The sequence below is a fragment of the Thamnophis sirtalis genome, unplaced genomic scaffold (assembly GCF_051295495.1).
Source record: "Thamnophis sirtalis isolate CommonGarterSnake01/CBP01778 unplaced genomic scaffold, rThaSir2_p1.2 scaffold_4, whole genome shotgun sequence".
Classification (NCBI taxonomy): domain Eukaryota; kingdom Metazoa; phylum Chordata; class Lepidosauria; order Squamata; family Natricidae; genus Thamnophis; species Thamnophis sirtalis.
Window position 1 is genome coordinate 137,132,268 of NW_028261384.1, and position 15,804 is coordinate 137,148,071.

General features: G+C 43.4%; 1 protein-coding gene across 1 annotated transcript; it reads right to left on the minus strand.

Annotated features, from left to right (window-relative positions):
• Positions 1–273: 273 nt before the first annotated feature.
• LOC148046858 (vomeronasal type-2 receptor 26-like) lies at positions 274–13,998 on the minus strand. Its single transcript, XM_087715013.1, has 6 exons — positions 13,784–13,998; positions 10,215–10,512; positions 6,392–7,225; positions 3,623–3,850; positions 2,396–2,522; positions 274–1,181 (listed from the first exon to the last, which is right to left on the minus strand). The coding sequence occupies exons 1-6, from the start codon at positions 13,996–13,998 to the stop codon at positions 274–276; spliced, it is 2,610 nt and encodes an 869-aa protein (XP_087571139.1).
• Positions 13,999–15,804: the final 1,806 nt, after the last annotated feature.

Genomic DNA, 15,804 nt, shown 5'->3' on the forward strand with positions numbered 1-15,804 from the left:
CATATTATGGTGGAATTTTCCTTTTCATCAGTCTATGTGTTCTCTTCTTCAAAAACCTAATGGTTTTCAATATTGCTTGAATGTCTTTTCCTTAGAAATGTATAACTCTTTTCAAGAGATGCTTTATTAAACCTCTACAATATTTTGTTAATTTTGGGGAATATCCCTCTGAAATGGTTAAATAGTTAAATGTTCAGAATTATTGTGTAATATTATCAGGAAGAAATGCAAAACTAGATATAAGGAACTCAAAGGAGAGCCACAATTTAATGATCATGAGAGGTTTTTTTTCTTTACAATATGCCCTTTGCTGTTGAGCTCAGGCCTCAGCAAAATAATGTAGCATTTTGGGAAAAAGATACAGCCTAATAACCCAGCACTAGAAGCTAAGATAGAGAAGATCTCCACAGCCACCATATACTTTCCTTTGGTGCTCAAATAAGTGGGAACAAAAGACAACCAAACACTGCAAAACACCAGCATGCTAAATGTGATGAACTTGGCTTCATTGAATGTGTTGGGCAGGTTCCGAGCCAGGAAAGCCACCATGAAGCTGACCAGAGACAGAAGCCCCATGTAGCCCAAGACAAGATAAAACATCACAACAGACCCTTCGTTACATTCTGCTATGATCTCTTCAGCCATTGATTTCATGTTGAGTTCTGGAAAGGGGGGAGAAGTGATCATCCATGCCAGACAAATGCCTGCTTGAATGAAGGAGCCAGGAAATATAATTAAGGTGGACAGTCTGTTGCCCAACCATTTTCTCATGCCGGAGCCTGGTCTAGTGGCCATGAATGCAGCAATGACCATGATGGTTTTGGCCAACACAGAAGAAATGGCCACAGAGAAGATAATGCCAAACACGGATTGTCGGAGGAAGCAAATCAGTTTGAGAGGTTTTCCCAGGAAGAGGAAAGAGCAGAGGAAGCAGAGCAGAAGGGAGATGAGGAGAGTGTAGGTGAGGTCCTTGTTGTTCGCTTTAACAATAGGGGTGTCCTTATGCTTGATAAATATTCCAAGTATGAACATCGTAATGGTTGAGAATAAAGCAGCAACCGCAACTAAACTGATCCCTAAAGCTTCTTTATAAGTTAGAAATGTTATAGTTTTGGGAATGCATCGAACTTTGTCCTTACTTGGATATTGGTCTTCTGGACATTCAGAACAGGCCATCGTGTCTGCAAATAAGAGAAAAATCGTGAGATATGGGATCTAACCTTCATGAGTGATGGGGCATCAAGTTATATATAACGTATACATTTATAGATTAAATTATATAAATGTGTCTTGAAATTTGACCATTTTAAGAACTTTGGACTTCACTTCTCAGAATTTTGGCTGGGGATTTTGGGATTTGACATCCATATCTTTTAAAGTTAAGCTTGAAAAAACCCTGATTAGATCATTATAGAAGGTAAAGGTTCCCCATGCATATGTGTGGTATTCATTCCAGAGTCTAGGGGGTGATTCTCATCCCTGTTTCAAAGCTGAAGAGCCAGCACTGTCTGAAGATGTCTCCATGGTCACATGGCCAGCGTGACTATGCAACGAAGGTGCACAGAACGCTATTACCTTCCCACCAAAAATGGTCCCTATTTTTCTACTTGCATTTTTACATGCTTTTGAACTGCTAGTTTGGCAGAAGCTGGGACAAATAAGGGATTCGAACCACTGAACTGCCGACCTTTCTGATCGACAAGCACAGCATGTTAGCCACTGAGCCACTGCATCCCTCACTATATGATACCTAAAGGTAATTTATTGGGGTGAGAATCTTCTCTGTTAGTGATCATAGTCAGGAAGCTCCACACAGGATATAGCAAAAGCAATAGCAATAGCAGTTAGACTTATATACCGCTTCATAGGGCTTTCAGCCCTCTCTAAGCGGTTTACAGAGTCAGCATATCGCCCCCACAGTCTGGGTCCTCATTTCACACACCTCAGAAGGATGGAAGGCTGAGTCAACCTTGAGCCGGTGAGATTTGAACTGCCGAACTGCAGCTTAGCAGTCAGCTGAAGTGGCTGCAGTAGTGCACTCTAACCACTGCGCCACCTCGGCTCTTGATAAATATATCATACAAGCTTTCTAAAGACCTGTCCCATGGATGTATATAAGTGGGAGTATTTACATTTGTCCAAAACACCAAAAAGTGGTCACTATGATGTGACTGAAGCCTTGCCCTTGTTTTACTGAACAGCAATTTCAACCAAACCTGCTACACATCTGGTCAGTTTTGCATTGAAACAAAGTAATATATCAGCGAGTAGAGTAGAAGAAATAGGGTAGAGTAGGGTAAGGTAGGGTAAAGTAGACTTGAGTGTAGGTGTAGATAGAGTAAAAGAGTAGAGTGGAGCTGAGCGGAGCAGAGAAGAGCAGAGCGGAATAATTTACCCAACATGTTTGACATCTTCCCATCAGAACAAGGATCACAATCGTAGCAGCAAAATTTCTCTCCTTCTTTCTTTTTCTTCTGAGAGCCAGCAGGACATGGATCATTACACAGTGAACGGGGCAAGACCTGTTGATAAACCAGGATGGAATTCAAGACTGAAGACTTGAGTAATACTCTAATCTACCTGCATGAACAGAGTAGCAGAAATCAAAGGATAGTGAAATTTCCCACCCATCACATTGCCTGTTTCCTCCAAAATAAGACAGGGTCTTATTTTCTTTTGATCTCTGAAATAGGTTCTTGGCCTTATTTTCAGGAAGGTCTTACTATTTTTGAGGTGCAAGAGGTCCCTTAACTTTGGCCCACAGATCAGCTGATCCAGAGAGGGTTGGAAGTTCTGTCTCTGTTTCTGGTACATTCTTGCCAGCCCTAGCATTGCTGGGCCTGCCACTTTTTTTGTAGCCACCACTAAGAGAAGGGGTGTGGTACCTAGGGTTTGTGGTAGCGGCCTTTTTAATCTCTGAATTTCATTTCATTTTTTTCTAGAGATGGGGGTAACAGCAAAGTATTCCACCACCACTTCACCCAGAGGTGGTATTCAGCCAGTTCTGACAGGTTCTGGAGAACTGGTAGCAGAAATTTTGAGTAGTTCGGAGAATTGGGAAATAGGCTGGCCCCGGCTCTGCTGCCTCCCAGCTGATCTTCTTTTGTTGCCCTGCACAGGAGAACAGAGCTGGAAAGCAGGTTAGTGGGGTGGGAAGGGAAGGGAGATTTTGCAGTATCCTTTCCCCAGGAGTGGGGAGGGAATGAGGATTTTGCAGTATCCTTCCCTCAGGAGTGGGGAGGGAATGGGGATTTTGCAGTATCCTTCCCCCAGGAGTGGGGAGGGAATGGAGATTTTGCAGTAACCTTCCCCAGGAGTGGGGAGGGAATGAGGATTTTGCAGTAACCTTCCCCTGCCATGCCCACAAAGCCACACCCACAGAATACATGCCCACAGAACCGGTAGTAAAAAAAATTGAATCCCACCACTGCACCCAGCCCCAAAAGTCCTCTAAATTATTCCCAATTATAATTACCCCAGAACAGGATAAAAGAGCTATACTTTGAATACAGAATAGTTCATTTTAACTGATTAAAGGAATTGAAGGACAGCTGCACAATGAAACATATCTCTGATCTCCCAATCTTTCATCCAAAATAAAAACATCTCTCAAAATCCATACCCTCTTAAAATATTTGGGCCACACAATTAAATCTTCATGAATCACAAATTCATCTCCAACAAGTGCTTTTGGATCCATCTTTCCGATTTTCACTTTGCGGTATGAATTGTTTGGAAACATGACCACATTTGTAATATCGAATCCAGAAAGCACTTCTCCATGATGGTTGATGGACACAGTTTCCCCAAGGGAATTATTGAATGAAAGGCCTTGAAGAAACCAATGAAGCTAAATAAAAAGGAGATGGAATAAAGAAGTGAAAACAAATCAGTGGATTTATGGTAGAATGTGGTCCTAGGCCGCATTAATATAGGGATAGAATCAAGACCACATGTAACATTCATAACACTTTATTGGTAACACCACACTTGAAATATTGCATCCAGTTTTGGTTGCTACAATGTAAAAAAGATGTTGAAACTCTAGGAAGAGTGCAGAGAAGAGCAACAAAAATGATTAGGAGACTGGAGGCTAAAATCTACAAAGAATATTGCAGAATCTGGGTGTGTCTAGTTTAATGAAAAGAAGGAGACATGATAGCAGTCTTCCAATATCTCAGGGGTTGCCACAAAGAAGAGGGAGTCAAACTATTCTCCAAGGCACCTGAGGGCAAAACAAGAAGCAATGGGTGGAAACTAATCAAGGAGAGAAGCAACCTAGAACCAAGGAGAAATTTCCTGACAGTGAGAACAATTAATTAGTGGAACAACTTGTCTCCAGAAGTTGTAAATGCTCCAACACTGGAGGTATTTTAGAAGATGTTGGATAACCATTTGTCTGAAGTGGTGTAGGGTTTCTTGCCTAAGCAGGGGTTGGACTAGAAGACCTCCAAGGTCCCTTCCAAGTCTGTAATTCTATTATTCTAGTCTGTTGTACCAAGTCACAGGAGGGAGGGCATCTTTCCCAAGGATTTAAGAGTCAGATAAATCTGTAATCTTTGGAATGCAGAAAGAGAACCAGGGCAGACAATTTCCTTGGTTGTTTGGAATTGCTGTTGTGTGCTTTAGTCTGGTAAGATTCCTGTCCTTAACTTGGGCCATAATAAATAAACTATTGTGAGTAAGTCCTCACATTGTTCTTGGAGCCTTGCAGGATTACAAAAAATGGATTAAAGGAAGATTTCCTGAAATCTGTATCAGAGAAATGAATGTGGCATTACTTCAATCCCATTGATTTCTGTAACTGAATTTTAAACATTACTGTAACTAAACCATGACACATTGGGCAAATCACAATTATAATCTTCGACGAGAGAGACAAAAATATATTGCACATATTCTGATATTGACATCCGGGTCAGCGATGGGTTTCACATTTTGCTACCACCGGTTTGTCCCACGCCCGTCCCTTCGACACATGCACCTGGCCTTCCGTGCATGCACTTTGCTGACCTTCCGCGCATGTGCACTGCCTCAAAAACGTGTCTAAATAGGATGGTATAGAGCCGGGGCAGGCCCACCTGCAATTTCCACTACCATTTTAGGCAAACCAGTCCGAACTAGCTGAATACCACATCTGGTCAGGGTGGCTTGTAAAGGACATCTATGATCTGAAAAACTAGGTTTTCAGCCATGACTTCCAGAGAGTGGTGGGATTCAAATAATTTAACAACTGGTTCTCTGCCATAATGACCAGCTGGGTAGGCATAACTCAGTGGTCATGTGACAATGTGGCTGTGGCCAACTCACGTCAATGGGCGCTTCGCCTTAGCTGTTACAATGTAATAAGGGTTAACCAGAGAGGCAGGGCAATAAAGATGAGGCTAGAAACAACACCAGAATTTTTCCTTCCTGCCTTCCTTACAGGATTAGCCCTGTAAAATGGGGAAAATAATAAAATAAGATTTCTTCCAACAACCGGTTCTCCAAACTGCTTAGAAAGTTACGAACCAGTTCTCCCGAATAGGTGCAAACCGGCTGAATCCCATCACTCCTTGCAGAGCTGAATTCAAAGAAAATACAATCTATTGAAGACTTTATACTGTAAATGTGCTTATTTTGTCATCAAATCCACCTTAAGGGATGTAGCTTTACACACGGGAAAAGGTAATTTCCTTCTGATTCAAAGCAGAGAAAGAAATGAGGACTTAGAGAAATAGAAATTACTCAGGTGGTGAAGTTTTTGTGATTCCCTCAAGTGTTATGGAGAATAAACTCTCACATTCCTCCCTTCCATTCTTGGAAGATTATGATCATGTCTCCTCTTTAGATTTTTCTTGTTTAAGCTAAACACACTCAGTTAATTGGAAGCATGAACTAGAAATGTTAGACAAGATACAAAAAAAAGGTAAGGAACAGGGATGGGTTATTATTATGGGGTTCCGCAAGAGAGACAAAAATGGGGCTTCTGTTACTTCACTACCTCCTCACTAATCTGAGAGCAAAGCTCAATAGACATGTTACTAATTGTTCCAATCTGCTCCTTGCAATGATGGCCTTTGATACACAATGTCAACTCTCGGTGTTGTCATGGGAACAGAATGAGGGAGAGTGCATTCCAGGCATACTGTTGGCTGGAGTCGGATCTCAGATTACTGTAGCCAGTTTGGGAGGGGTGCATCCATAGGGTAATGTGATTTATGACACAGACTGAGGGGAGGGGAGGAACAGGGGCAAAGTTCAGAAGTAAATCAAACAAAGCACAGGCTTGACTGCGAACAGATCTTACCTAATGGAGCTCCTAAGAACACTGGTTTTGTTTTGAAAACTTGACTGTATAATTATGAATTAATTAGGGCATCTTTAGGAAATCTGACACACAAGTTATTACCTTCCAGATATCTTGCTTTTGAAGTCCATCCCTTGTACTCTCTGCTACTCTTTTGTATTTAGACCTAAGTAAATCCATGCCTTGAAGAGCATGTGCTATTGCATAGACTGCATTATAGATGCTGTAGCTGTGGCCGGTCATTTCAAATAAATGTGTAGGGAGCATTTTCAGATCTTCCCTCCCAGTACAAGCTGCATCACTTTCCATTGGTTTATTACTTTCCGAAAAGGAGCAATCAAAGCTTTGCTCCCAGAACTCTTTGAACAAACTATTTCGTTGGATTGTTGATGACTTGATGGCCCAAAGGAATTCATTGAACCTTGGCAGAGCATTGGAGTGTATACCAAAGGAAATGGCTCCATCGAACAATTGCAGATCGGAAGGTCGATGAGCATTGGTTAACGTGAGATCTACTTGAGCTGTCAAAATCCAGAGTTTTTCAAGGCTTTCGTCTATATATCTCATGAAGAGAAACAGAAGCATGGCTGTGCTGCTTTCCCCGTAGAAGATGAATGTGTTGACTTTGGGGTCGACCAAATAAAGAGCCAACCACGGCATTGTGTGACCTTTAAAAATAAAGGAAAAGGATTGCTTAGGAAATCTCTCCACAAAAGCAGCGCAGATCCTGTTCTCGGAAAGAAGCGGCTCCAGGGCTCGGAAGAAATTGTCTCCACTGTCATCATCCAGAATTAAGAGGCCAACCCAGGTCCATCCAAAATGCTTCAGCAACTGGATAAGCCCGGCAACCTGAAGAGTTTCATTGGGAGCCATCCGATAAAAAGTATTAGCCACCTTTATCCCTTGCTTCTCGGCAGCAAATGAGCCATAAGCAAGCTAAAATACAATGTGGAGTTGGTTGCTTATCATTAGAATGTCTCTGCTAATCTGAGAAAGGTATGTTTTCTTAAACAATTTGCTGATATATACATCTTTTACACAAGCTGCTGCCTTTTATGAGCTTCCATTTTCCTTTGTAAATGAAACTCTGAACGTTGTGATTAAGATAAAGGTAACAGTTCCCCTCACACATATGTGTTAGTTGTTCCCGACTCTAGGGAGCGGTGCTCATCTTCATTTTAAAGCCAAAGAGCCAGCGCTGTCTGAAGACGTCTCCATGGTCATGTGGCTGGCATAACTAAATGCCAAAGGCGCCCGGAACACTGTTACCTTCCCACCAAAGGTGGTTCCTATTTTTCTACTTGCATTTTTACATGCTTTCGAACTGCTAGGTTGGCAGGAGCTGGGACAAGTAATGGGAGTTCACTCCATTATGCGGCACTAGGGATTTGAACTGCTGAACTGCTAACCTTCTGATCCACAAACTCAGTGTCTTAGCCACTGAGCCACCGTGTCCCCGAATATTATGGTTGCTGTTAACTAAACGCTAAATGAATGGAACACTATCATATTTGTTTATTCCTTAGATTCATATCCTGCCTTTTCTTCAGGCATAGAAGAGCATGCACACAACACAAGAGCTGTGGTGACACAGTGGTTAGGATGTAATATTTCAGGCTAATCCTGCTGACTGCCAACAGTTTGATTCTCGCAGGCTCAAGGTTGACTCGGCCTTCCATCCTTCCAAGATCAGTAAAATGAGGACACAAATTGTTGGGGCAAGATGCTGGCTCTGTAAATGGCTTAGAGTGGGTTGCAAAGCACTATGAAGTGGTACACAAGTGCTACTGCTACTTAAAGAAACCCCCTATGTGTAGCTGCAAGAGTGGGATGGACACAGTCACAGTCAACATGCAACTAGATGAGCACCTTCAATTAAGGGATACAATCAAGATTAAGGGAAATACTAATATCATTCTATAAAGCCTTAGTAGCACCACATCTAGACTACAGCATCCAGTTTTGGACACCATACTATAAAAAGATTTTGAGACTCTACAAAGAGTGCAGAGAAGAGCAACCAAGATGATGAGGGGACTGGAGGCCAAAACATGATGAATGATTACAGGAACTGGGCCTGGCTAGTTAGTGAAGAGAAGGACCAGGGGAGACACGATAGCAGTCTTCCAATATTTGACGGGCTACCACAGAGAGGAAGGGGTCAAACTATTTTCCAAAGCACCTGATGGCCAGACAAGGAATAATGGTTGGATCAAGGAGAGATTCAACCTGGAAATAAGGAGAAATTTTCTGACAGTGAGAGCAATCATCCAATAGAACAGAAGTTGCCTTCGGAAGTTCTGGGAGCTTCATCACTGGAGGCTTTCAAGAATATTGTCATTTGTCAGAAATGGTGCCTGGTCTCCTGCTTGGGTGGGGGAGTTGGACTAGATGGACAGTAAACTATTTGATAAGGTAGACCATAACCTACTACTAGATAAAGTAGAATAATGTGGGTTAGACAGCATCACCACCAGATGGATTCATAACTGGCTGACCAATCGCACTCAACTTGTAGTCCTCAATGGAACTTCATCTACATGGAGGGAAGTATTCAGTGGAGTACCCCAAGGATCTGTTTTAGGCCCAGTACTCTTCAACATCTTCATCAATAATTTGGATGAGGGAATAAATGGGGAACTCATCAAATTTGCAGATGACACCAAGCTGGCAGGAATAGCCAACACTCCAGAAGATAGGCTTAAGATACAGAAGGATTTTGACAAATTTGAATATTGGGCACTATCTAATAAAATGAAATTCAATGGTGAAAAGAGTAAGCTTCTACATTTAGGCAAGAAAAACAAAATGCACAGGTACAATATAGGTGGTACCTTACTCAATAGTAAGCCCTTCCCTTTTTGTTCCTTATATACTGGTAAAACCTCTGAAAAGATAAGCCTACAACCTATACTACTAAGTTCATACCCCAAGCCCTGGAAATCATTCTGCATAGAAAGTACATCTTTTGGGGACAGATCATTTGTCCCAAGATGTATAATAGCATCAACGTCACAGTCCTTACTTACATTCTTGACTATCTTAAGAATACGCCTCTTGTCTCTGCTGGCAGTAGCACCTGGCAGACACCTGACCTCTTTTAAAATCTCCATATCCTTTCCTAAATTTACATCCCTTATGATTAAATCACCCACCACTTCTCTTTTTGCATACCTTGCTCTTCTTGTGTGACTGATGTGTGATACCTGGTTCCCCATTTCGCCTTTCTGAAGAAAGTTCTTCATTTTGGACCACGATCCCCTGCTTATTTGAGTTATCATTATCACAACTATCTTGATCTGTCTCTTTAGTGTCCCCATTAAGGTCAGCAAGGGGGCTATATCTGTTCTGCTGGGTACCAGCAAAAGCTTTGTGTTTATAATTCACAGCTCTCACCCTGCCAGATCCCACAGTTATCCAGACTTCTCTTCTCCTGCAGGATCTTTGTGGTGGTGGGGGGGCAGATAGTGTGGCCTTTCCATAGAGTGGAATGGCCGAATTGGACACCTAATTTCTGCTTGGAGAGCACAGATTAGAGATTCTAGACAGGTAATCTGTCTATGTAGAGTAGTAATTTGTTTACAAAGGGGACAGTATCCAAATTTGAAAAGAGTACTGTGAAAGACATGTGCAAAACAGCTATTATATTGAACATGCTGGTGGGTGTCACACATTGACAGTTGTGACACATATTTTGAGTGACAGGGAGCCGCAGCAGAGGGATGAAAGAGCCACACGTGGCTCCAGAGCCGCAAATTGCTGACACCAGAGGTAGGGCTTAAATCCAACTGCCAAATTTCATTAGGTCCTTTTGCTACATCATTAAAATATAACCTAACTCCTACTTGAAATAGAATGGTTCCCTGTTCCCTTCCATTTTTGCCATAAGGAAGTGTTTTCATACATATCCATACATATATCTTACCTGTGGGATTTTATAAAGGCTTGTGAGATCAGACATGAAGAATGAGATATCAGCACCAAATCCACCAATGATGGCCACAACAAGGTTCTCATTGGTAGCACATCCGTAGTTGACAACCAACTGATCAGCTGATCGGAAGAGCAATTCCAAAGTGGAACGGTAAGTCCACTGAGCATCAAAATAGTTGTCACAGATGAAAAATCCAAGGGTAATGTTAGGCAAGAATCTTGGGTTTGAGTTGATCTGTTTCACGGCAAATACCAAATTCAGGGTATGCTGATAAAACTTTAAAACGGCTCTGAAAATGTAATCGAGGCACAAGTGAAATACTGAGGCAAGAAGAATAGTTTCCACAAAGCAACAGCAACAACCACAAAAATGAAACTTGCACATTGTGAGAAGCCTCAGCTATAAAGACCATTGAGGAAGATTTGGTAGATCATGAAACAGGATGGACGTGAGGGCGATCTGGCTGCGACATCTGTCACCCCATTGATCGCCAGGGTTGATTCGGCTGATCTGGCTGGCTAGGCAGGTGTCCCCTTCCTCCCTCACCTCTCCATGTGCGTCCCTCCCGAAGCTGCGCGCTCGGTGGAAGAGAATGACCATTCATTCAGATAGAAGGAGTGTACCGATCTTTGGTCAAGTGTATACGATAGCTGCGCTCCCCTGCTAGAACCTCCAAACAAGCTCAAGATCATGAAACAGAAGTCAACAACTGGACTAGCCTGCAGGAAACTGTGAAGGGCAATTCAGTTGTAGAGCTGGAGAACAGAAAGATTCTTATTATTATTATTAATGTGAGGTCCTGTTGATAATTCAATTGTCCGGCTTTGATGTGGGCAATGAGACACTGGTGGGCAGAGTGGAATTTGAGTTCAAGGAAAGTAGCAATAGTAAAGGCACTCAGACTTATACAGTGCTTTACAGCCCTCTCTAAGCAGTTTACAGAGTCAGCATATTGCCCCCCAACAATCTGGGTCCTCATTTCACCCACCTCGGAAGGATGGAAGGCTGAGTCAACCTTTAGCCTGGTGGGATTCAAACTGCCAAATTGCAGACAGCCGGCAGTCAGCAGAAGTAGCCTGCAGTACTGCACTCTAACCACTGCACCACCCCAGCTCATTGTGTACAATTGAGTTGTACTGCTCTGTACCTGCAATTTTGTCTGAACTGCATAGAGGATTTTCGGCAATTTTGTGCAAGGGTTGAGTCAGCAGCCAGCAACCAGTCGCTATCATTTCCCAACCCTACACCCAACACTTCTAATGCCCTGGATTATATCCATTGTGACCTAACCAACTATTCTATTACTGTGTAGGTTTTAGTGATGTCAATGGGGGGGGGGGATCTGATCATGAGCATAGCTGCAATTAATAACAACTGAAAAGACAGCACGCCCCAAAAGTCTCACTTTGAGATTCAGAAGTTTGTTGAATTTTAAGGTAACACAGACATCACATTGCAATGAGGGTTAATGGGACCAGCAGTCAAAAGGGACAGCTTGAGACCAATTGGCCACTTCCACATCTCATCGTGGTCCTTTTATACCTTTTATACCTTTTAGACCATAGTCCCACATGACTGTCTGGAATTTGCCATTCTTTATATGCATCAGGGGCAGTTGCTATCATCTTCAACCTAACTGTCACAACATTGCTATTTTTATATGTGACCAAACTTAGTTCCTCATTCCTACGATCTTAGCAAGTGGTGAAATTCATTTTTTTTAACTACTGGTTCTGTGGGCATGGCTTGGTGGGCATGGCAGGGGAAGGATACTGCAAAATCCCCATTCTCTCCCCATTCCTGGGGGGAAGGATACTGCAAAATCTGCATTCAAACCCCACTCTGGGGCCAGCCAGAGTGTCAGGCCTGCAATTATATTCCTTTTAGAAATTTGGCCTGCCACACTTTATCTTATTTTATTATGCTGTTTCATTATTATAGTCGATGGGAGTGAGATTGTGGAATGTATTGTTTTCATTCTTTACTAGAAGCCAAGATCATCCTTTGTCTCCACACCAGTACACCTGACCGGAAGCAGCTGGGTGTGAATGCCAGCGTGGAAGAAGAAGATTGGACCATGTGATGGATTGTGGGTGTGGGGTCAAGATCATGAACTTTTAACTGGGTGGAATTGTGATGTCAGTTCCAGTATTGGGATCCATAGCATGATGCCAACATGTCTGTCTTATTAAATTGGAACCTTAAGGATAGATCTGCCTTGGACTCTGATTTAATTCTGCATGATATTTGGAACACTGACACAGAGGTGGTACTTGCCAGTTGTTTGAACTACTCACAATTTCCACTACTGGTTTTCCAGAACTGGCCAAAATCTGCTGGATTTTACCCCTGATTTTAGCCCACTACAATGTGCCAGCTAAGCAGTTGTCCTGTTTGCAAGGCAAAATTTCCACATACACAGCACTATTTCCACATATTTTGGGGGCACAGGCTCATCATACAGGCTACATTGATTTTTATCCTAACAGTGTGGATCTGAGTAATGGATCTGTGACCCCCAGAACAACTTTATAACAGTGATTCCTCCAATACGACAGATAAGGTAAAGGTAAAAGTTCCCCTTGCACATATGTGCTAGTCGTTCCCAACTCTATGGGGCGGTGCTCATCTCCATTTCAAAGCTGAAGAGCCAGCACTGTCTGACGATGTCTCCATGGTCATGTGGCCAGCATGACTAAACAACAAAGGGACACGGAACACTGTTATCTTCCCACCAAAGGTGATTCCGAGCCGAGGTGGCGCAGTGGTTAAATGCAGCACTGCAGGCTACTTCAGCTGACTGCAGTTCTGCAGTTCGGCTGTTCAAATCTCACAGGCTCAGGGTTGACTCAGCCTTCCATCCTTCTGAGGTGGGTAAAATGAGGACCCAGATTGTTGGGGGCAATATGCTGACTCTGTAACCGCTTAGAGAGGGCTGAAAGCCCTATGAAGCGGTATATAAGTCTAACTGCTATTGCTATTGCTATTCCTATTCCTATTTTCCAACTTGCATTTTTTACCTTCTTTCAAACTGCTAGTTTGGCAGAAGCTGGGACATGTAACGGGAGCTCACTCCGTTACGTGGCACTAGGGATTTGAACCGCTAAACTCTTGACTTTTCTGATCGCCAAGCTCAGCTACGACAGATAAGACAATATCAAATGCAACAGATAAGACAATATAAAAAGGCAGGTTAAATATACCTTCAGGTGACGTAGGCAGGCTCGGGGAATAAGGAGTTGGGATTGGTACAGCATTAAAGGTATACAGATAGGGCACCCCTATCTGGGTGCTTGCCACAGTGTTGAGTTCAACCCGATCCACAAAAAACATAATACATTTGAGAGTCTGTAAGATTCCAAAAGATTCTTTGAAGCTGAGACACCGTCGAAACAATGTCTGATAACAAACAGAGCTCTTAAAAATGGGTGTGGAAACTTGCAAAACTCTCCATTTTTTTTAACCAGAACATCCTTGAATCTTTTAAAAGTATGATTATTTTGCAGTTTCCAACAACTCGTGGAGAGGAAGGAAAAAGAAAAAAAAAGAGAATTTCTTACAGGGGCGGTATGAATGAATTCTGTGAAGGATGCTCGTCAAAATAATGTTGCTTTAGTACATAGGCAATCTGAGCTGTGATCCCGCCGATGAGGAGTTCCCCTGGCTTATACCATTCATGAAGGATAGGAGAAGGGTCACTTTTGGGGCAAGATGTAGCTTCTGCCTGGCCCTTGATGTCAATTAGCAACCAGAGTACGATCACTACCCTCAGCATGGTCTCCAGAAGAAGCTTGTTTGGGTCTAGCTACAACCCCAGGATTACATTTGGTGAGACTATAATTCCACCAACTGCAACATCTAAGAACAAGCTCAGCTAAAACCCATAACTATATCAGTTCTCTCACCCGATGGATTCGCATCAAAAAGGTTAGCAAAGCATGATGGAGAAGCACACCGCAGTCAATGGAAATCACCAGGGATAAGATCTCCCCTGCCTGTTTTCTCTTGGCTGTAGAAGCGAAGGTTTTTTTAAACACTCTTCAAGACTGACATACAAATTATTTCCTTAGCAAGCTGTGTCAGCTGTGACAACAAGCTGCAATGATAGTCATTTGGGTTAATTGTCAACAAACAGTCGTCTCTGCAATGGGACCTCCTGGGTTTGGAGAGCTGTTACTTCTATATTACACCATTTGAGACAAAATTGGGTACCTTGGAGTCACAGTCACTAATACAATGGAGGGAGGCGTGATTTGTTCATGCAGAACGGGTGGAGAACTACAAGTGCATCACTATCCATAGCATCACAAGGGTGGCCTTAATAGCAGCTCAAATATATGTTTCATCGGGTTCATCCTTGTCGAGAACCAGCAACACTCTAGATGTCAATTTTCCACTTTCACCTCCCTCAGCCCCGCATAAGCCATGCAGAATGCAGGATTCCCTGGAGGAGAGAGGTCGCATGTGCATGATTCAATCCAGGACCTCTCTCTTGCATTCTTTTTGTCCATATAAATAAAATACGTAGGTGAAAATGATTTACTAACTGGTAAATATTGCAATGAAAAAAGGTAATACATCACAGAGTAGAGGTGTAATGTCACATAGAGCAAGGGTCTCCAACCACCAGACCATGGATCATTATCAGGCTGAGGCCCATTAAAAATAGAGCCACACAAGTGGTGGGGGAGCGGGCGTGCCCGCAGCTCCACTCACATGAAAGGTGGGCACTTTCACACCTGCATGCAGCTCCACTTGCATAAGTGGCAGATGTTTTCACATGTGCGCGGGGCTCCACTTGCATCAGTGGCAAGCACTTGCACTCGCACCATGATATCCTTCTGCGATGACTGCGGGAGGTGGGGGTGGGAGGCACTGTTCTACGGTGGTTCTCCTCCTACCTCTCGGACAGGTCACAGTCGGTGTTGGTCGGAGGGCAGAGATCGACCCCTAGGCCCTAACGTATGGGGTACCGCAGGGTTCGGTCCTGTCCCCCCTCCTATTTAATATCTACATGAAACCGCTGGGTGAGATCATTCGACGGCATGGGATAAAATACCACCAGTATGCAGACGATACGCAGCTGTATCTGTCCACCCGGTGCCAACTCAATGAAGTGATTGACGTGATGTGCCAGGGCCTTGAGGCTGTTAGGGACTGGATGGGGGTTAACAAGCTTGTACTCAATCCAGATAAGACCGAGTGGCTGCTGTGCTTCCCTCCCAATAATTGGCCAAGTGTTCCATCTCTCAGGCTGGGGGGGGGGTCAAACAGTACACCCCTCAGACAGGGTCCGCAACTTGGGAGTCCTCCTGGACCCACAGCTGACTTTTGAACACCACTTGTCACCTGTGACCAGGAGGGCATTTGCCCAGGTTCGCCTGGTGCACCAGTTGCGTCGCTACCTGAACCGGGAGGCTCTCACAACAGTCACTCGTGCCCTTGTGACCTCCAGACTGGACTACTGCAACGTGCTCTACATGGGACAGCCCTTGAAGAGTATTCGGTGACTTCAGCTTGTCCAGAATGCAGCCGCGCGAGCGATTGTGGGTGCACCTCGGTTCACCCACGTAACACCTAT

Excerpts from the sequence above, each read along its gene's own strand:
- LOC148046858 (XM_087715013.1), bottom strand. The coding sequence starts at position 13,998 with ATGCTGAGGGTAGTGATCGTACTCTGGTTGCTAATTGACATCAAGGGC. Across the intron at positions 10,513-13,783 it reads AATTCATTCATACCGCCCCT|AGCCGTTTTAAAGTTTTATC; the intron begins GTAAGAAATTCT and ends TTACATTTTCAG. Across the intron at positions 7,226-10,214 it reads GCCTTTATAAAATCCCACAG|CTTGCTTATGGCTCATTTGC; the intron begins GTAAGATATATG and ends ATTGTATTTTAG.